The 22,404-nt window shown below is 43.0% G+C and overlaps 1 protein-coding gene across 3 annotated transcripts in view; it reads right to left on the bottom strand.

The window, feature by feature from the left end:
• Window positions 1–22,404, bottom strand: part of LOC146184998 (uncharacterized) — a 96,434-nt gene that overhangs the window by 15,064 nt on the left and 58,966 nt on the right. For 2 of the 3 annotated variants that reach the window (XM_084605943.1, XM_084605944.1), the window contains 2 exons: window positions 22,215–22,403; window positions 18,957–19,006 (listed from right to left, as the gene is read on the bottom strand). In XM_084605943.1, coding sequence (XP_084462069.1) covers window positions 18,957–19,006; window positions 22,215–22,403 — 239 coding nt within the window. Of the gene's footprint in view, window positions 1–54; window positions 1,282–5,108; window positions 5,165–18,956; window positions 19,007–22,214; window position 22,404 lie in introns of those variants that run through there. The other variant, XM_084605945.1, reaches the window with a different exon arrangement.

Genomic DNA, 22,404 nt, shown 5'->3' with positions numbered 1-22,404 from the left:
ATGCCCCTTCGGAGTAAGGCACGGCACAAAAACACAGGCAGCACTCTTATGTCCTTTGAAGAACTGTTTATTAAACACAATTTACAAGCTCAATGAACAACACGCTTCACACATTATGGGAGTGATAAAAAAAAAGAAAGTGCAGAATCACAACTGCAAACTGTGCAGTTTGCATTCACTGAGCCATCCACAGGCAGTCGCAAAACAAAACACACAAAAATGCAAGACAGACACCACTAAACATCATCTGCAGTTACACATGTTGCAAGGGCCAAATCTAAAAGCTTTCCTTTTTTCAAAGGTTGCAGGAAGACACAAAAATGAGTCACGAAAAAAAAAAATAATAATAGCTCACAGCTTTTTATGGCTTAGACAAAACAGTGAAAATATTAAAATTGTACTCTGCTTTGCTTGAATCTACAGTGAAATATATCAAACTGCAGAAGAGCCACACAGTTAAAGACGAAATAGTAATGCCCATGTGGAACGAAAAACAAGAAATGTTAACCGTTCAAATTTTGGAGACACAACTGCAGCACGTAGAAGAAAAAGAGAACAAGGAAAGACATGATGCCTGAAATGACCAATAGTGAAAATGCAAGAAATGTGATACATGATTCTGTGGGTACACGCAGCTTCAGAGAGAAGTATGTGGCTGCCATTTCTGCATTCCACTAAAAAATGAAGAAGAAAAAAAAAAAAAAAAAAAGGAACATTTTCTAGGACACAGCAAGGACAAGCATTAATAGTAGCCCAATTCTAGCATACTAGGTTACTGACGAGTATCATTCTTGGGTATAAACAGAACAGAGGTGTGCCGTCTACATGAATGCAAAAAGCGTATGGGCGTAAGCAAAAGAACATGTGGAAAGTGCTTGGCACTGTACACGAAGTGTCATGACGCTGAACATGTTTTTCTGGCCGATTCTTTTCTATGTGTAACATTTTGCAAAATTAAGATGCAACCACTCACACACAGCAAAAATTCGGCTCCTTTGCATTTTGAAAAGAGGAAAGAAAGTGAAGGAAAACAATGAATGAACGAAAAAAAAAAAAAAAAAAAAAAAAAAAAAAAAAAAAAAAAAAAAAAAAAAAAAGCAAGTGGGCAATGATAAATAACTGCCACAAATGAAAGAAGAAAGTGACTTCAGATGTCGAACAGGTTGCACACACGGGAGACGACGTCCATCAGCTCTGTGTCGTTCCGCTGATGCTCCTGGATCACTTCGTTCAGGGATTTGATAAACGTGTTAAATTCTTTGTTGTTCCCACTGTGCAATCCTGGAATCAAAATTTGTGCTAAGCATGGCATACACCCACACAACGTACGATGCATGCACGGATAGCTAGATACGCAGGCAGCCGCTGCACAAGGATGCCAGCAAAAAAAAAAAAAAATTGTTGGCCAGCAAGAAAATCGTGCGAACAATTTGCAGCCTGTTTCGCTAGATGACTGAGCGATGGATGGCCTTTTTTTAAACACGAAAGGCATTGCATAGACATTGGGCTGCCGCATTCTAAGACTACGGTGCCTGCAAGATATCAACCGCACTAGCTATCAAATTTTTGAGCCTCTAAGATAGTCTTATACGCCTGTAAACGGTAGCAGTACTGTGACGCAAAGCTATTGAAACAAAGGGCTTCTCAAGCAAATGCCATACATAAAAGAGGTCGTGCATATGGCACTTCATTTTCTTTGAATAGTCGGAGACAACTTCTCATTATAGTTGAGACAAACACAAATATCACCAATCGAATTAAGCATTCTTTCACAATAATAGGACTGACTGTTATCATAACGTTTGATTTCACCCAGTTCCAATTATGAGCAGTACTGATGGGAAGCCGCTTTTAAAGGAGTATAGACAAATTTTTGCTTGCATGGTTTTTTTTTCTTTAATAAGATGCATTAGCCATTAACAGATCACCTTGCAATGTTCTCCTATGTAAGCTAAATATTTTATTTGAAGTTTGTTCCGATGCAGTTTCAGTTTCATTGACCAAATGATGGCAGTGATATCAAGTTGGTGTTTATAGGTCACATGAAACGTAAGAAAAGCGACCATACAAATGCCGATACGGCATTTCTCATCCTTCCAGTCCTCGACGCAGCCTGGATTATGTCTTGTACTGAACTGAAACAATGTAATGTGACTATACTGAAGCTTTTTTTCATCTCTCATGTGACCTAAAAGTCACTGACACGTCACAGCCATCATTCAGAGGTTGAAATCGAAATCAAAATAGCATAGAGGAAGAAATTCAATTACAAATTACTTAGTGACCGTAGGCGAATACCACATGGTGACCCATTTATTCTAATGTGCAAGAAAAGAACACATGGTGTCTATAGTTCTTTGAAAAGAAAAAAAAAAAAACAAAAAAAAAAAAACAACTGCAGCCTAGTCTATGCCCACATAGAGCAGCTCTGTAATTATGCTTAGACGTGGGTGAGAATGATCAGACAACTGCACTCGGCACATATATACAGACAGGAAGGGTACTTGCAAATAGTGTACTGTGCAAGAAAAACACCAGTTCAGGTTTACCAAGAGAGAAAGGAAAGAATGAGGTACGAATCTCACCCCTTCCTTTCTTCTCTGCAAGGAAGTGCAATTCCGTTTTGCATACATAAAACGTACCTTCAAACCAGAAAGAGCAATCAGAGAATGCATAGAGAAGGCCCAAAGCAAACTACAGGTACAAGCCAGACATGCACCTTACGTGCGCAAAACAAGCCCCCCCCCCCCCTCCCTGAAGGAAAAAAAAAAAAAACTAAATACAGTAGTTTAATTGCCACGAAAGAGTGCACAAGACCAAACTGAGTGATCATGCACAGGTCCCACCTGCTTCATTCAATTGAAACTTTCTGTACTATTGATGGCCAGAAGCGTATGAAGCTATACATCAATTCAAGCAAAGAGCCCAGTTACAACTGTGGTATTAGACATCTTAAGAAAACACCTACACACTCCCTTTTCTCACTTCGTTTTAAACAGGGGCACGAGACTAAAATGCACTTGAGCTGTCAGCATGACGTCACTGAAACTTGCAGAGCTAACTTATATCACTGCTGGAATAATTTTTGCCAAATTTCCTTATCCTTCAAATAAAAAAAAAAGGGGGGGGGGGGGGGGGTTGCTTTCTTGAAGACAGGAGCTATGAAAGTAAAGTGGGGTTATTTTAAATCATTAGAAGGCAACTGTTGTCATTTCCTGTTTATTCAATAAGCTGTAGGCTTAGGAAACCTATAGTTCGAAATCTACTTGATAACAGTATTAGTATTGTAGCACGGTTTCTGGGCGGATGTTTCGCGAGGAACACAACTGTGACAGTTGTGCTTAGTTTGCCAAATTTAGCTTTTTCTCGTACTAAAGGTGAGTCAATGAAAAACCAGCGGCATTCTTTGTATGATGGCATCCTTGCTAAATAATTCCAAAGAAAATTGGGAAAGTTATTTCTTTCCTGAATGCTACGTTTTCCTAACCAAGCATAGCAATCCTTGCCGCATAGACATTCTTCCTACGTATTCTTATGAAATCTGGAACAGACGGTCCTGGCTGTGATATCAAATATCCCTGCACGTTTAACTGAAAATTGAGAAAGCAGTTAAATAGTCCGCCTTACCTTAATGATACTTGCAGGAGTATAATATAAACAGCAGTAGTATTCCCTGCTATGTGAGTACAGTATACAAGCATAGGATGTCCACATGGTGGTGAAGGCCCATAATTTACAAGTTGCGAATAGCTCCCAAATAAACTACAGAATAATGAACAAATTTGATGCCTGCCTTAGCCTTCAAGCTGAGCATGATTCTCTCAATATCTGCAAGCAAGGCATGGCATCTAAACCGAACACAAGAAAACAGGAAATCAGGTTCCCAACTGGATGCATGTGCACAGCATGAGGCAGATATGCTGGGAAGCAGGCAGATGTCATAAAAAAAAAAAAAAAAAAAGGACAAAAGCTATGCATTCACAACCTAAAAAGCAGCAAGGCAGAATTGCCACTGCATGGAAAGAATAATAAATATGGTAAGTGCACATGCACTTACAAAAAAAAAAAAAAAAAAAAAAAAAAAAAAAAAACAACGCCTTGAAGAAAAATGTACAAAAAAAAAAAGAGGAAGAATGCATCATGCTGTGTTAATTATGATCAATGTATCTCTGGTAGAATGCGGCAATGGGCGACACTAATTGAAGCAATAAGCACTAGGCAGTCAAGTAATAACTTTCACATTATGAATTTCACAACCTGATTTAGATGTCATGCAGCAACACGCACCTACCAGAAACATCAGTCTACAAGCGTAAGAATCTCCTGTACAGCCCAGTGGACAGTTATTAATCTCACTTAGTGTTCAACAAGAGTTTGTTCTGATGGAAGTGCCGCACATTCCCAAGGTTATGATGACAGACGACCAAAATAAAATCACCAGTTTTTCTTGTGCACAGTCTTACACAACTGTAAACTAAATGTTCTTTTTTCCTCAAGTCCTTTAAACAAAATGCTCTTTCCTAGCGCATGAAAATTACTACAAGACATGACCTTACTGAATGTCTGTTGAAATTCTGTGGCTCAAACCTCAAACTTATGCAGCTATAATTTACTCAAGATATTGACCACTACATTATAAACTAATAAAGTTAGTATCTTTGCGTTTTGAAGCGGCCATTTATGCCACAATGTGGTTAAAGGTGCAATCTTCAACAATGCCGAGACACACGGAGAATTCTTATTTCCTCATTATTTCCATTACCTTAAAAATACCTTCTGCGTTCGTACACCCTAAACTAAGCCCAAAATAATAAATTACTAAAGAAACATTGACAGGCAAAAGTACCACTGGTGGGAAAAGGCTCCTGATACATCCACAGAGCCCCTTTGCAACCACCCACCTCAGCTACAAATATTTCGACTGGGAGAACAGTTAAATTGAAGACGAATGGTGATCTATACTGCACACAGCACAAACAGTGCAAAGCACGTTTAGACCAACACGCATGCAGGCAGCATGCACACAACTACAGGCACAAACGGGGATGCATATTATTGACCAGACATGCAGAGAAAAGCACACATAAGAAGGAAGTGCCAACACTCACCATGTTGCTCATAATGGCGCAACTTTTGCTCAAAGTGAGCTAACGGGAGGCTTCTTCTGCAAACAAAAATGACCCTATTTTGGTGGAAAGGAATAGCCGCGATCCGGATTCGTGCAAGACAGGAGAAGGAGAAAAAACAAGAAAGAAGAAGTGGCTGCCAAGGCCAGAACACATCCACTCTAAGAGGATTTGCCAAACAGTGGTGTTGAACACGGACACGAAATAGCATCAGCTGCCAATTAAAGCAATGCTCAATGTGCACATGGAAAAAATGCACCCCTACTGACCGAACATATTGCAATAATGTAGTTATTTATAACTTCAATGTAATGAATGGTCTAAAATGTAAAGATAACCAGAACAATAAAACAAGACCTGCTTTAAAACATTATTTGTTTACCTAAACAGTTCCATGTTTCACACCTGATATGCAACCTATTTTTCATTTTGATGCATCAGATTTTATTTCTATTATGAACCTATGAACCACATCAAACTTAGCAACAAGATCATAAAAACTAAACTCATTTTCAACACCACATGCTCTTGTGCTCAGTTAACTATTAATCCTTGCACAGCAAACTGCTGCTGCTGAAGAAGAAGAAAAAAAAAAAGCAGTGTTACAAATGCTGATGCTCAGATCAGACAAACTGTAGGCGCACAATGCTTCAACAAGCACAAATGCAAAAGCCCGAAACTGCAGTACACTTCCATAGGCAATGCATATAAGCCATGTATAGTATGCGACGGTGCTACTACATGAAGTCAACCCCAACCCTGAGTGTGGTACCTGTAGGTCATCAACAACCAGTACTGCTCACCAGTAAAAGTGTTGAGGGCCTTGATATATCAAAAAGGCTACCCACGTAGGCACCTAGCACTTCAGTAAAGCAACCAGCCATTGAAAAGTAATTAGGTGGAAGAAGGGTTATGTGGCACGTTTACTAAAGCAACGCTTGTGTAACAGTGAGGCAATAAATGCAAATACTATATACACATGAAAACTTCTCAACAGAGCAAGACTGCATTATTTGCAAAAGTGACATTTCTAGTAATGCACAACAATATGCATGTATCCGAATCTGCACAATGTTGTCGCTTCGTAAAAGGGAAACCTGCCCCAACAGCGGACGACTGATCATTTCAGGATGCAACTATATTATGAACGTCCAACAGTGGATATCCATTCAGAGCATACTTAATGATCTTGGTATTAGGAAAATGAAAGCAAACAAATTTCAGTTCACCCCTGCTCCCTTATTGCTTCCGTGGCCATGCCAAATGCACTTATTTTGAGCACGTGCTGGTCCCTCAGAACTGTATTAGCAGGGCAAAAAGTAATAAATGCTCTTAGCTCTAGTTTCATTTTTAAACTAACAGATGAAAACCTCTGGTTTTGAATTCTGAAGTAAGGCACATATTATAAAGTGTACAGCTTCATGCACCAGTCTGTGCTTACACAAGATCCCTCAATAAGACATATATGTTCTGTGGGAGACTTGATTTTCTTTCTAGAGCAGAAATAAGGTTACTGCATGTCATCTTTCATAAAGTCACACTAAATTATAGCAAGTGGATGCTTCCTTGTTCCTGCTTCACAACATATCACTAAGCCCGTTAGTTTCTCTTAAACTTACTTCATTGAGAAATATATCTGAATCAACACAAGGTTCATAAAATGCATGCATCAAGGATCTTTAAAAGGTTAATCCATACCTGCCAACCTAGCAACATGAAAATTTGGGAGACCACCATGGTGGCGGCGGAGGCGAAAGAGAAAGAGAAGCGCCCCCTTTTTTTTTTTTTTTTTTAGTTTAGCAATTTGGATATTATTGAGGTTGACAACAATGAAAAGAGGTGGGAGTGGCGGCCCACTAGTTTACATGGAGTGATCTCTCTGTTGTTGCATCGTCAGAAACTCTTCCAAGTAGGTATATAGGCTTGTGAAAGCGTCCGACTCCTCGTTCTGGTCCATGGCAGCACTCTTCGGTTGCTAGCGTTAGTGGTGGTGCCGGTGGCCACTACCTCAAATTCAAGCTGCATGCTGGTGACTAACTGCTCCCGCGTTGCTTTCCGACATGGTTATTTTATAGGACGTTATGTAATTATAGCTATAGCGCAAAAAACGTGCTGGGCTAGGGCAGCCCCTTTTCTGGAGATTTGAAGTCGCGTCCGTACAATCGGGAGATGTAATCAAAATTCAAGAGAATTGACAGGTATGTTAATCGGCAAAATCAAGCTTTTAGGTGTCCACCATGTCATGAACCATCACCATTCAAACCATTTTACAGCAGAAACCTCACTGTTATGCTCAAGGTGCAGCGCCTTATCAGCTGCAATGTTTTTGTGGGCCAGTCCCATTCTAGTTTCAGTGCAAACCTCTGAAATATGAACTCTGCTGTTAACATGCAGGAGTGACAAGGTATGTCGCTGATGTCCCCTGACACTACTCTAACTCGTGCTGGAGTTTCGATAGCCTGCGTTTAATGCGTGCGGAATGGCGACGGCACAGCACACTGGGCATCCCGGGAGTTTACACTTTCCATTAGTGCTTCATTGCTGCGGCATTTGGTGGCCTTCTGAACAGTGCCACGCACTGAAGACAAGCCCGATTGAAGGTCTTCTGTAGCAGCTTTTGGCCCAGTTCTATTGACACTCTGACGTGAGCACATGCCTTAGCCACCCAAGACACAAAAACGAAATCTATATTGAAAGAGACACGAGTGTGTGTAGTATTGCACAAGGTGCAGGAGTGCATGTGTGCCACAACTGGGCCAGCTATGTATGTGCTGCACTGCTGCCTCCCTTCCACTGGTTCAGGAAGACAAGAAACCATCACAGGGCATTTTCGGATGTTCTGTGCATGCTAAACTATCATAAGACCTACAGAGCTTTTGAATTTCCAGATAAGTATAATGGTTATGCAGGAAATATTGTTTTTGCTCGCTATGATTCCTGGCTCTACCCATGTTTCTTTTCAGCAGTTCTTTGATTAATGAGTATAAACTCATAATTTTTGGGTTCATGTTTTATTGTTTGTAATGATGCATAATAAATTACTGTAAAAAGATACCATGTGATTTTTGACTACAACCACTAAATAATTTAAAATGAAATTTATTTTCCAAGCTGTTTCGGTTTTAATAGCTGATTGATGACAAAGTGAAGCCTAGGCCACATGAGCGGTGGAAAAACAGCCACATAATCGTTTTCTTTTGACGCTTTACCACAACATTTACCACAACATTAAATCCAGCCTGCCTCTACAACAGGAATCAAGACCAGTGAAGAATCAGCAATTATGTTTCTATTTTTTCATCCCTTACATGACCAAGATTTGAATTTCACGTCACAGCCAAAGCTTGGCTGCTGTAACTGAAACCGAAACAGGTGAGAAAACCAAATATTCAATTAGATTTTTTAGTGCTTGTAGGCAAAGCCCATGTGGTAATCCATATACAAAAACATAATACGCATCATTAACAAGAATAAAATGGAGTTGCACCTCCATGTGTGCAAATGATGTATCAATTTTATTCATTCATGTGCATGCACTTTCTAAGTTATGACTGCATATTACTGAAAGAACACTACAGGAAACTTCTCGTGACAGCTCCGAGGACGCTCTGTGCTGTGACAAGACCCGCTCACCCACCCATTTACCCACACACACATTAACCACTGCATACACCACACAACTGCATTCTGGCATACGTGATGCGCAAAACGCCGACGCAGCCTGTCTCCAAAGCCGCCAAGTGTAGGCGGGCTCAGTCAGGCGCTATTCATGTCAGGCTCCATGTGCGCATGGTCGTGTTTGCGTCTTTGGACGTGGTTTAACAGATATGTATAACGCCGCTGTCAACCTTCAGTTATGTGCGGGAAGAATTTCTGCATATAGTTGGCTTTGAAACACACATACGACTTTGCCAGGAATACGTTTCTATAAGGCTACAGTGATGCCTCATGAGCAAAAACAGAGACGGCGGTGAGTCGCGCTTGTTCGAAGCAGAAAAAAGCAAGCAATCCCACCGAATGACAATTTTTCACTTTAATGCAATTTTTTTTGACACGCTGCTGCACGATTAAACCAATTCCATTTCGAAATGATGGCAATTGCGATTGATACTGGAAACGTTGGTGTGACTTCAATATGTTCGAAGATGACTGCGCTATTTACGAAAGCAGCCTTTAAATTCATGTTCATATCTTGCATGCTACGTAACCGATCTGTTGACTATCGACTACAAAGTAGGCGGATGCGTCGGCAGCGCTTGTTTAGGAGAGGGTAGGGTAGGTGCGCGCGTTTACGCTAGAGTGCGAAAAGCATATGAGTGTCAAGTTCCAACATTGTACACCTTGCTTACTAAAGTAAGTGCCAAGAGCAACACGTATAATAGGCAGTATCTAGTTAGCGTACTGTTCGACGGTGCTTTTATAGAACCTTTGAGTATTGCCCGCAGGCATAGCATACTTCAGCCCCATCGAGTTCAGTTTTCGCTACATTGTTTGTACCACGTAAAGGCCCATCGAAAAATTCCTAACCTTAGTCTAAACAAGAAAGCAGATGACAAATTCGTAACGCTTGCCACATCAGATGCCGCAAGCTTACCGTAACGATGCTGCCCGCGAGAGCAGCTGACGATGGCGATTTCGGCGTGTGCTAGGCCCTAGTCATCGCTAGGCCTAAACGGTTTCGCATCGAAGCCACAGCTGGAAGCGCTTTGGAAATAGCAAATTGCCTATTTATGAAACTGCCTTACTCTCAGTTAAACTGCTTATAAGTTGCCTTACAGAAATTGAAGGTGTTATTTCGGCGACGCCTTGAGAGCGGAGCTAGAGTACCAGATCGCGCCACACCTGCGGCAGCTGCTCCACGACTGTGATCAGAAATTTGCTCGTATTGCAGTCACTTCTTCCAAAATCTTGTTAAATAACAACAATCCTCCGTAAAGTTTATTTTCGGATTCCTTCATCCAAGCGCGTATCACTGATCAACAGAGCATGCTTTTCTGAAGGTGGCGAAAGAAATCCGCCATGTCGGTGGCTCGGCGCCAACCGACTTCTGCAGCAGGAGCGGCCGGGGTCCGCCCGCACTGAGTGGGTTGGCTAGTAGCGAGCGTGGCAGTTTTTTTTTTTTTTTTAATTGCTATTTGGCATATTTCATAGTTTAATGACTAGCTGCAAAATTATAAGCGCACTGTAGTACTATAATGCCTGTGCCACTTTTTTAGTCTAGTTTGAGTGTATTTTCTCACGGAGTTGAAATAACACAGTTCCTTATTGATCGCATTCGAATGAATACCTCAAACTCATTCGATACGTCGTTTTCATTGAATGTCATATTTTCTGTATGGCAGCAAGCAAAAATCATTTTGAACGATTGCCATTGGATGGAAATCACATTACATTTGCTATGTGGCCGGGGTGAGTGATAACCGTTCTCAGAGCTTTCAACTTGTCTTTGCACCTTCCGTGAACGCTTCCTCGTTTAAACTTGGTCGCCTCCTCTACAGCTGGGAAGATACAATACGCATTAGATTTGATAAATGCTTAGTCAGAGTATTTTTAGCGCGTATTGACATTGCGCAACACAAGCTGCGTTTTGCGTTTCGCCTCCCTCTAAACGCGGTTTAGTTCTGTCACGATAACTCAGTAGCCTGAGCCACCGCGGAGAGTTATTGAGCAGACATATGCGAATATGCATTTTAAAACTTGCCATGGCATAGAGGAAGGCTAAGCCAGTGTCCCTGTAGTCTGGCAACATTACGAAAACAATCATAGACGTTGCTACGCTTGCTATTCAGTCTAAGGGCTCTGGAGCTGGTGAAAAGGCTTGGTAATTTTGCAGATGGGCGCGAATGAAATACGAATAAATATGGGGATACTACAACAATAAAATAATGCATAAAATTTAAATCTAATATGTTCTTGGCTAACCTGCGGCAGCTTTTCAGCTATGGCCACTGCTGATATCTCACTCCCGTTCTGCGCGAAATCTGTGCTGTACAGACAGTGGTAAAGCGCAAGCATAAAAAATCTGAACTCTCCAACATGCACTATTTTTCTCATGCTCAGAATGCTGGTTTGCAAGCTCGCTGGCTTTCCCCGCAGTCCCACCGGTACGAACCACCCACAGGTTCGACGACGCTGTCTCGATTTACTGTAGCCTGTAGCAACGTAGTGCATGTAAATGAAGCGTGTACCATTGAGCAAAGAAGGAACAATGGTTCATGGGTCAAGGAGTGAACGCATTAGCGTAGGTGTTGTAATGAAAGTGGGGTACTCAAAATGAGCTCCACTTCGTATGCAACCTTGTTGACATTCATCTGCAGCAGACACTTGGTGCATATATGGAGGCAATGTAGTCCCAGACAGGCGTGATATTGAACATATACGTGTCCACTATTATACAGTGTGATCCCCTCACGCACACTGTCACCGCAGAAGCGACCAAGACGCGCACAAATGGCAGATCACACGCACGCAACACGGCCACGCTTGCCGCATGAGACCCGCCTCAGGTTCTAACAGGTGGCTTTCATTGGCGCCCCTATAGGCGCTGCACATGGCGTATACCAAAGTGCAGTCCTTTGCTTAGCCACCCAAGATTTCCTACCCATAAAAGGCACTAAAAAGCTAGTCATCCTTTGTCTTGCACCGCCAGTAGTAATAAACTAATTGTGTTAGTGAGACTTTCTGCCTGTTATCTAAAATGTTAAGTTTTTAAAAGGGTTGTGCTAAGTAATTTTCTGAGTGACATTATCACGCAGTTAGCACAGTGCTAGACGTCTGAATCCTGTTATCTTTCTGGCAGAAAAGCAAAAGCTGCAAGTCAGTGTTTCCTACTTGACTTCACACCCCTTTTTTGATTCTGTTAGTAAATATCATTGCGCACGCATTGGGACAACAATGAAAGAAAAGAAAAATGCAGCCCCAAGCATTGTCTGTGTGTACACTGCTACAAGTATGCTGAACAAACAGCCCGCTAATACATGCTATAGGGGCACTGTGACGTTTCCTTTTTTTTTCTTTCCTGCCAATAATTGTGCTTAAATAGATCCTACACAAATTTTAGAAACAAGTTCAGAAAGTACTTTTTCAAATGAAGCATGCAAATGAAGTTCAATGAAAGTGCATTTTGCTCGCCCAGTGTTGACATTTGGTACTAACGATCAGAAACTAGCCTTGCTAGAAGCTTGCATGCAATTCCACAGCCTACGCCAGGACAGGCGTGAATAAGTTGACAAAGGAAGGAAGGGACTTCCATGTGCCTGCAGTTGATTCGCACTCCCTTTCTTGTGCAGACATGCTTGATCAAAGAATTTCACACCGTGAAGAGAACAGCAGCTCAAATTTGCACCGGTAGTCGCGGAAGCCATGAGGTCTAGTCCTGCACATGGAAATGGGCAGGCCACTTCCGGCTCGTGAGCAAGATGGCAGTGTACGAGCTCCTGGCTAGCATGGACCAAGCCCAGGAAGTGTTCTCGGGATCGGGGCTGTGGCGATTGTTGTCGTCTGGCATATCGTCTGAAGAGGGCTCCTTGCCAGATACATCGTTTCATAGCAACTCTTCTTCGGTATCTCTAAACGCGTTCGGTATCCCACATTTCTTGAAAGTGCCACTGACTAGCTTCTTGGTGCGATCATGTGGCTGGAGAGAAAGTAGCTGCAGGCTCTCCCTGCCTCATCCAGTCCAGTGGCGCTCTATGCAGTGCCGATGCTTTTGGCAGATTTGGTTACTTTCCTTTTAAAAATGCCGAGTGCTACTTTCCCAGTCCCGACCACGCTGGCCGCGACATGGTGTGAGGTGTGCCTATCCTGATTTTAGTTGCTTGTGTTCCGTGAGGTCAACATGGCAAAATTTTAATGAAACCCAAACCATCAAAATAACAAACGAACGCCACTGCTAGATGGCACCCCCTCTCAGAAGCTCGGTGCTAATAGCGCTTAATAACACGAAGAGGAAATCTGCGATGCTAAAAACAAGGAGGAGAAGGGAAACCTCGTTTTCTACGCAGGTTGTTACAGTATTCCTGTTCAGCTTTCATTTAGTTTGAATGCATGTTTTCAGTTTTATTACCATGCAAAGAAAGCTTACAACACTTAATGACATCATATTTTAGATCCCTTTCCTGAGCATCAAGGGACTAAGTTCAAACTAGATGCTCAACAAAAAAAGAAGAGGGACCCAATCTGGCTGCCAACCTGTTTCCACTGTCGAATATCTCTGCATGCAGAATTTCGAAGACAATCAAATCAAAACGAGTAGTTGTGGAGACGGTTAAGATAATAAATATTACAAATTTGGCAATCTCATTGGGCATTCAGACATCCCGATGTCCTGTATAATGTATATAAAAAATAGATGTCACATGTCTGAGTGACATTGCAGAACCCTTTTCAGCTTTCCTCTTGGCAAACAGGTTCAACTTTGTTGTTACTAATCGTTTACACAAAAGCCACAGGCGAGACACTTAAAAATGTAACCAACAGGCAAAAAATGTTTACGTCAGCATCCAGCAATAATCAATCAGGCAGTTTTCAGCAGCTATAAATCATCTCTGGCTGATATGTATATATCAGCAGGTGCTTGGTTGTCCAGCTCCCTTCTGCAGCTCTATTGAGCCCGTGGTGCATAACCAAGTGAAATCATGAGAAGCCAGGTGGATGGTGGCATAACTTTTGTGCTAGTCCTTAAACTATCACAAAATCCTCGAACAGCAAGAGCATGGGTAGAAGTGCAGGCTAGTTGATTGTTTATGGTAGAAAACAGCAGAAGCAACATTGCGAGCACGGTAGAATAACAGTGAAAACAACACAGGAGAAGAATGCTACTTTTTCTACCATGCACATTAACCAAATGGACTAATTTCTGTTTTAAGTACAGTATGTGCAAACTCTGTGTCATAGCCCTAGTCATTCATGCTGTCTGCTCAGCGAGAACACACCTTGGCACTCCAAACATTAACCCTTGTACATAAACTAAACAAAAATGACTGTCTCAAGCTTTCCTCCGAGTAAGAGTTCTACTACAGTAGACACCCTTTAAGACGAACTTGGAGGGATCAGAAAGTCTGTTCACCTCAACAACTGTGCTCCAGAAAAGATATGTGGGCCTGATTGCTGTATCCAGATATATGCTATATAAAAATAATGAATAAAAAGTCACTCAAAGAGAGGATAGTTACAAATAAAGCCTTTATTGCTCTATGCATTAAGTGAGCCAAAAACTAACAGGATAAAACAAACACTATATTACTTCAAAATAGCACTGGCCTAGTTTTCTTTTTTCATTGCCAGCTGGCGGGTGTATTTGGCAGCATGTGTGGCTTTTAATCTGTAGGAGGCAATGAGTGGCACATGACAAGCGCACGAAGATGACATTGCCTCACATTTTCCATACCGACAAAGAAGCTTTCTCCAAGATGGTACACTCCAACAAGATGGCTTCCCTTTAGGTTTTAACAAAAGTGCACAGAAACCATCTAATGGCAATATACTCTCCAGAGTAGAAACATTACCTTTAGTGCATACTAGGGCTTCTACTAAGCCATTTCAGGGTGTCTACGAAGTTTATGTGTGCAAACTCTCTAGAGTTTTCCAGATTTTACGCGAGTGCATTGTAAAATTCACTGAGTGACACACTACTTTGTTTTATGCCAAAAATGAACCGAGCAAAACATGCAAAAGCTTTTGCGCATAGATAGAAGCTAATGGAGACGACGACGTGCAATGCACAGCATGAGAGTGCGCTGTCGTCTGCATATGGTGCGACATGCTATGGTAATATCTGCGACGTTCCATGCCCGCTATCTCGGTGAGAAATTCCTGGGTTCGAATCTGCCTCACTACGTTTTCTTTCTTTTGCTTTCTTTCTTTCTATCTCTCTCTTTTTTTATTTTTTCCCCGTGTTTGAAGCTGTTACAAGTGGACATCCAAGCATTCGGTGATTTTACTAGGCTCAGAAGCTCCGGATTACAGGACAATGCCGCCTGAAAATACTTTCTAGCAAGCAGATACTACAACAAGAAGAAGATCGCTTTCGTGCGTAAAGTTGGCTAAAAAAAAAAAAAAAAAAAAAAAAAAAAAAAAAAAAAGTGAACTTCGCCACTCGCTATGTTTCGTTTATAAGTCGATAATAGAGAGTTGTTGCAGAGTGCTATCCACTACCATGATGTGCTTCCACGCGCCAAATGTGCTCAAAGGCTAGCTATAGTGCTGATTGTTACTGACAAGGCAGGCATGCAATTCCCTGAATGTGATTTGTGCATGTGCGGAGGCACCCCGCAAAGGAGGATTACACTAGGCCATTTCTCCAGTTACTGTTTCAGCCTCATGCTCTGCCATATCCACTCGCCCTGCTTCGCTTCTCGACAGTGCGACAGAGCTACAAGTAGAGCCATGAACGAATGCACGTGTTGCACGAAAATAACATTGAGTTTACATGAGTAACAAGAGTCGCGGAGAAGGTGAGATGGAACACACGAGAAGAAAGCAAACAATGCCAGTGTGCACATCCTGTGGCAGAAATGAACGCTTCCATCGAAGTGTAGAGCAGGAAGTAAGACCTCATGTGGGACTCACATTGCTTGCATTGCAAAACCACAGGCGTTGCAATGTTCTCTGCCCCCTGGCTGGAGTTATCTACTGGGTAGCGCAAGAAAACAAGCGGAGGCCAGCGGTCATCGAACAGCTGATAAGTCGAAAGAAGCGCATTCTTTGTTTTGTACGCGGCGACGGCATTGAGCGAAAGACCAATTTGGACTCGCTTCGAAATTTGGTGACTGCAACGCTTTTGTTACTTTGCTGGGATGGTCCACTAGACAGCAAAACCTAGGAGCCCGGTGGTCGCTGAAGGGAGGACGTGCTTTGTACACCACATGTGAAGCACATTCTCTTTGTTATGCGACACAGCATAATAGAAAGTTGCACTCCCTTTAAGTAAAGTTACAGCTAATTTTACTTAATATAAACACAAATTACCTGGGAATTCCCTGTTTGCAGACAGCTTGCATTTAGTCATTGTGCGGCATCTGAAGCCTTCGGGCTCATGCACCAGCGATGCTCTACTACATGCTCGTGTCCATGTTGCCGGTTTGTGTGGCGTAACAATAGCACACGTTATGGCCGAAGTGGCAGGAGCTGCCAACTTGGGCAGCAGTTCTGAGGAGAGAACTGAACCCACTGGGAAGCTTAAATTTCGAATCAAACATGCTACTCCAGGGCCATACAGGCCCGCTAACGACTTGGCTAAATCAAGGTTTTTAAACGCTATATCGTTGAGAAAAATCCGGCGGCGGTGCTGCAAGTGAAAGATCATGAGCATGGTGCTGGCAGGCAGTAACTATTAGCTGGAAGCAGGGTTGCCTGACGTTACGTTTGGCAGGAGCTGCCAACTTGGACCTTTTCATATGGGAGGGTAATATCAGAACTGCTAGGTCCCTCACATTCCCAGTATGGCTTAGTTAAAGCAGGGCTATATATGTGGGGTGGTAGCCTACGCTATCGCATCATACTCGTAAAGACAGAGCTTAGGTGTGACCCATTATTTTTATCCATGTCCAGTGGTCTTACATACAATGTGGTGGATTGCAACTGTCAGTTAATAAGTGTACACAATTCGGAACTAAAGCTAAATTTAAAAGTCTAAGTGCTCAAGCAGCAAACTCGCATTAGGCCTAACCACACAAAATCATGCGTCATTATTTTTTTCATGCCCTGCGAGGACCCTTCTGCGGGGTTGCTGTGATTCACAATCATTGCAGAAGCTCCTCTTAAAGGTCCACAGAAATGGTCACCAAGAAGGGTAAACAACACCATAACACTGATAGATATTGAAACCACCCATCATTCTCCCGCAAAAATTTTCGATCTAGCTTCTGCAACACCAGAGATATCGACGATTAAAAATTACCCTTCCAATTTTCCCTCTCAACTCGTATGCCGAAGGGAGTCATAAAAAAATAAAGAACACAAGCAAGTTCAAAGCTTCGCCCAGAAATATGTCACTTCGACGAACTTCCGGTTGCCGCTCGCTCGCTCGCTGGCGTACTCGCGTCAACCCGTCCTCACTCGCACAGGAGTAGGCCAGGGTTAACCACCGTTTGCGTAATCACGATTACGCGAAACCGTGGTTAGCCCATGCTACATGGCGGACCAAACCATGGTTACACCACTAATCGCGGTTATCACAAACCGAGCTTGGCGACCTCGGTTTGCGTCATTAACCGAGGTTATGGCGGCGTCTGTTGACGGAGGCTACTTGTCGGCGCCCGAGTGTGGGAAACGTACGAGCGGGTCTGCTTCACAAAGTTATTCATTTACCTACTGTATATCACATTCAAAGATCGATGTATAGAATATGCAATGTCTACTGTGCCGCCCGACGTCCTCAATTACGGCTGACAGCGCAGCGACTGCGTACTGAAACCTAGTCCTGCCTGCAGTATCGCTTGAACGGCTTGTTGCTGAGCAGAACATAAAAAATGCGCGGCCTTAGCTGTAATGAAAGCACACGAGTTTGCAACGCTTGCAGCACGGGATGCCGCGAGCCGGCTGAGATACGTTATACAATTACCGCCGTGCATGACCATCCCTAGTCGTCGCTAGGCCTAAATTGTTTCGCTTCGAAGCCGCGGCGGTCGCCGCTTTGGAACTGATCAACGTTCTCGTAAATAGTCTACTGATGAAACTGCCTTACTGTGAATCCTATCCTGCTATAGTAAAAGAATCATAGGATTAACGCTGGCAATACATTAATCGCAAAGTTAGTACGAGCAGATCGGATGAGCCTAAATGAACCAGCGGCAGCTGGCTTGACCAGAAACTTGCTTGCATCACGGCTATCGCTCTTACCAGCAATTTGCTGCTGGTGCGATCCTCACGAGGGCTTCATACTTTATATTCGGCTCAGTATTCCAGACGCCAACAAATTTTAGCACGCTTTATTTCGGACATCGGCGCTAACGATCCGCCGTGTCGTCCGCGTACGGTATGCGGGAGGAGGGGCCACAGCTGCAGTGTTTACTGCGGTCGAGGTGGTGCTGCCATCGTGCGGTGCTTGACCGTGCTGTTGATGCCTCGTCGGACGACACTCTGGTATAATAACTCTGGTACTCCTGAAACCACGTTATATACATAAGATATTTGCAAATGCAGCTTCGTTCCGCCGATCACTGCATCACTTCGGTTACTGTACTTGATGGGCAATGGCTGCCTAATCGAGATGGGCGGCGAGCTGTGTAACAACAGCGAGCCGCGATTGATGCACGAGCAGATGACTTTCACAGCTGCCGGAAGTGTGTCCGTGACGTCATGGCTGCAGTGGCCGCAGCGAATGGCAGCTTCTAGCAAGCCTTGCCAGTCAATTCACCCGTGACATCACGGGCTAAGGAAATAGTTCCATGTGACACCGCCAAGCGACAACCTCTCTGCCCGCGAATTAAAAAAAAAAAAAAAAAAAAAAAAGCTGTTTTTAAAAATTAATAATAGCTGACTTTGTTCCAAGGAGTTCTATATTGGGTCAATGCTCAACAGGATTCGTTCTACACACTGAACACATTAATCAGTGGCTTCTTGGTGACAGTTTCTGTGGACCTTTAAGAAAGACAAACGAAACAGTTCGGCTTTAGCGGATATTGTTTTGCTTGGAGTCTTATGAGAAACTGACCAAATGCTCTCCCATTGCTAATCTTCAAGGCTTCATCTCAACTGAGTTCGTCTTAATGGGAATCTACTGTACCTCAACGCACCAAGCGTCACCTTTCTTACAAAGCTTCAAATGAACAAGCAAGCCACCTCTCCCCAAATGCTTAATAAGCTGCACAATAAAACAATGCAACTTACATTTTCTTCTGAAGCTTGTCATAAGCTGCAGACACCTCCTTCAGGCCATCCTACAAAGCAAAGCAAGACAAGGAAAATATGAAAGGTTAAGCACAGATGACACAGGCTCACACAAAATATCTAGCACGAAATTCAGAGTGGATTCCAGAATTACAAGAATTGGTTTTATTTGGTTTATGGGGTTTAACGTCCCAAAGCAACTCAAAGTGAGACACGCCGCAGTGGAGGGCTCTGGAAATTACGACCATCTATGGTTCTTTAATGTGAACGACATCTCACAGCACGCCCCCCTGCTTCTTGCCTCAACCGAAAAGCGGCTGCCATGGCCAAGTTCAGATCCAACGTCCTTGGGCACACAGCTGTCAAGTGCCCTAACCACTGCGCCACCGCGGCGGGGCAGAATTACAAAAATACCAGGGGCAACAATCAGGGAAAATGATTCACTTACACGTTACTATTCTTTTGACTCTTGCTGAGCTTTAAATTCCCTAGCATTCTCAAGTAGGGTAAGGGTAACCCCCCATAAAAATCAACATATTTTCGCATATTTTTTCCCCGACAAGTTATAAACCTGCACCACTAGTATCTTTTAGGCTTGCTGGCAGACATTCTACTGCATTCTCCAAATCTTGCACAGGCATTCCATGTGATTCTTATCTTAACAAGTATGCATAAAATGTCCAATACTGGAGCTGTTTTAAGATGCTCATGACATGGAGATATGTTCAAGCTTTCAAGGCAACTTTTCAGTGCCAATTTACCTACTGTCACCAAAATAATTGCCCTCTGGCAAACATGCACTTTGCTTTCTGAGGATCCTTTACTTCCATTCTTGCCCACCTACCAAACCCACATGCCGAGGCCAGGTAGGCCGAAACGTGTATTTTTCTACCTGGCATAATGTTCTAAACTTCAACCCACAGACACTAAAAGAAAAGCAAAATGATGCTGCGATGCCAACTACCCACAATAAAGTTGGGGCAGTATCACTGGCGTTGAAAAATGGAGAGCACGCATCAGAGAAGCCAGTAGGGGCACAGATTCATTATTGATATAAACAGCGCGAACACGAAAACAAGGGACAAGAAACACGAAAGCCACAGTACATGCGCTGACTCACAACTAAGCCTAAGCCGTTTACTGCAAGGCCCAAAAAAACAAACATGAAGAAAAAACGAACCCTTGTCGTGTTCCTCAAAGAACACAACACAAGAAATTGTGTCGGCTTCAGCATGGATGTCAAGGATTTATATTATAGCCTTCCCCATGACTGCCTCCTTAAGCGAGTACAAATGTGCATTACAGAAGACAATAATGAATGTGACTTCATTGACGCCTCAGGTGTTAGTGTTGAAAGTTTCCTTGAACTTTTGAGGTTCTACCTGGAATCCACCTTCATAGGATGGAAGAACAAGCTATATACACAGAAGGCTGGAGTGTGCATTGGATCGAGTGTTGCACCGGTCTTGAGTGATATCTTCTTAATGTACGTGGACAGACACCTGAAGGATAACTTGGAGGGCTTGCATTATTCCACCTTCAGGTATGTGGACGACTTTTTAGTATTAACAGGCCGTGAGGGATTCAATCAAAGAATGAAGGACATTATGGATGTTTTTACTGAGTGTGGATCCGGCCTGGAATTTACTGTTGAGAATCCAGTGGACGATCAGTTACAGTATTTAGATATTTTGATTCAATTCGGTGATGATCATGTTTGTTGGGAATACAACCCGAGATCGATGAAGCCGTTGCTAGGCTCCAATTCAGGACATTCCAAGTTAGTGAAGAATGGGATGATAAACACTTGCTTGTTAAGTGCGTTGACGAAATCTTGTTACCACGGCATGGCCAAGAGTTTTGAAAGATAAGTGAAGAGAATTGCAAAGGCCGGTTATCGCGAGTCAGTTATTATTGAGGCCAGTTGCCGGGTACTGAGGAACCTTAAAAGAACGCAAAGACTGAAATCCCTGCCTAGCATGGGTGAGAGGAAGAGGAAGGTTGCCGTGGTGCCGTATGTGCACAGGATTTCGCATGGCCTCAAAAATGTAGGCAAGAGGTATAATGTGGACGTCGCACTGACCGCCCCGCTCAAGATGAAGAGGATCTGCCCGGCTGTTCAAAGGGAAAGAGAAGAGAAGAAGAAGGAATGTGGGGTGAAACATAGAAACCCCTATGTTGGATGCAAGACAGGTGTTGTGTATAGACTTCCACTCTCTTGTGGGGCCAGTTATATAGGACAAACCGGACGGTGTATAAATAAGAGACTACAGGAACACTGTAACAATTTGGAAATTGGAAAGGACAAAACGTTTCTAGTATCCCATTGCCAGTCATGTGAAATAATGAAGAAGGAGAAGAAGAAATGCACTCCTAAGTTTGACAGTGTTAAGATTTTATATCGCCACAAAGAGAAGATAACGAGAGAGATAGTGGAAGCGTATTTTATTTCAACGGACAATAAGTGTATCAGCAAGACGTCTCTTGCTCTTTCAAGGAAAGAAGTGTCTTTTTTAAGTGATTTTTTTAAAGTAATTTTTATGCAGCAGGTGAACCCAGGGGTTTTTCACGTGACTGTTTCGTTTTTTCTTCATGTTTGTTTTTTTGGGCCTTGCAGTAAACGGCTTAGGCTTAGTTGTGAGTCAGCGCATGTACTGTGGCTTTCGTGTTTCTTGTCCCTTGTTTTCGTGTTCGCGCTGTTTATATCAATAATGAATAAGTACCAACTCGCCCAACAAAGTATCTTGGTAGGGGCACAGATCTCACCTGACAATGCTCTGCACGTGAAGAGTGGTGGTAACTATGTACACATTTAGGAGAAGCGTTGCTTGTAGGGCAGCGATCTGCCACTAGGCAAATACTTTTGCTTGTAATTCTCAGGGATATTCTATGACCGTTCAGTTATAAGTAACAATTAAGGACAGTATGATTCACCCAGTCCTACCTGTCAATTTTCCAGTCCCATCAGTCCCATTTTAATACAGTTTTCTCGTGCGTCCTGCGACTCGTTGCAGTATGATTCGATAGTACGCCACTAGAAATCACTTCAGCGTGGTCTCATGCTAAGCGTTATGGTTCTCATGGCAAAAAGAATGAGCTAGGACAGCCTATCTGAAGAATGAAGTGTTAGCTGAATAAGACTGGGGTCCAGTAGGCTTCGCTTTTTCCACACACTCGGAGCACGAGAAGACAACTTGGTGCACGTGCACCATTTGTTAATTACTGCAATAAAAAGACCGGAAAGAAATCTTTGCTCACCTGCTGAGCGACTGACATCATGCCATTGCTCTGTTCCACAGTGAAGGAAGTGCCTTTGTTTGGGTTTATCATATCTGACACATCCCGAAGCAGCACCACAGGATTGTGTTTGTGCTTTTCTACTGCGGGCCTAGGTGCAGTCCTGCGCTTCTTTGGGGGGGACTGTCGCAGAGGCACCGCAGTGCCATCC

Source organism: Amblyomma maculatum, chromosome 6, assembly GCF_055883805.1.
Source record: "Amblyomma maculatum isolate TAMU_Amacu chromosome 6, ASM5588380v1, whole genome shotgun sequence".
Lineage (NCBI taxonomy): Eukaryota > Metazoa > Arthropoda > Arachnida > Ixodida > Ixodidae > Amblyomma > Amblyomma maculatum.
This window is presented reverse-complemented; position numbering and strand designations above follow the sequence as displayed.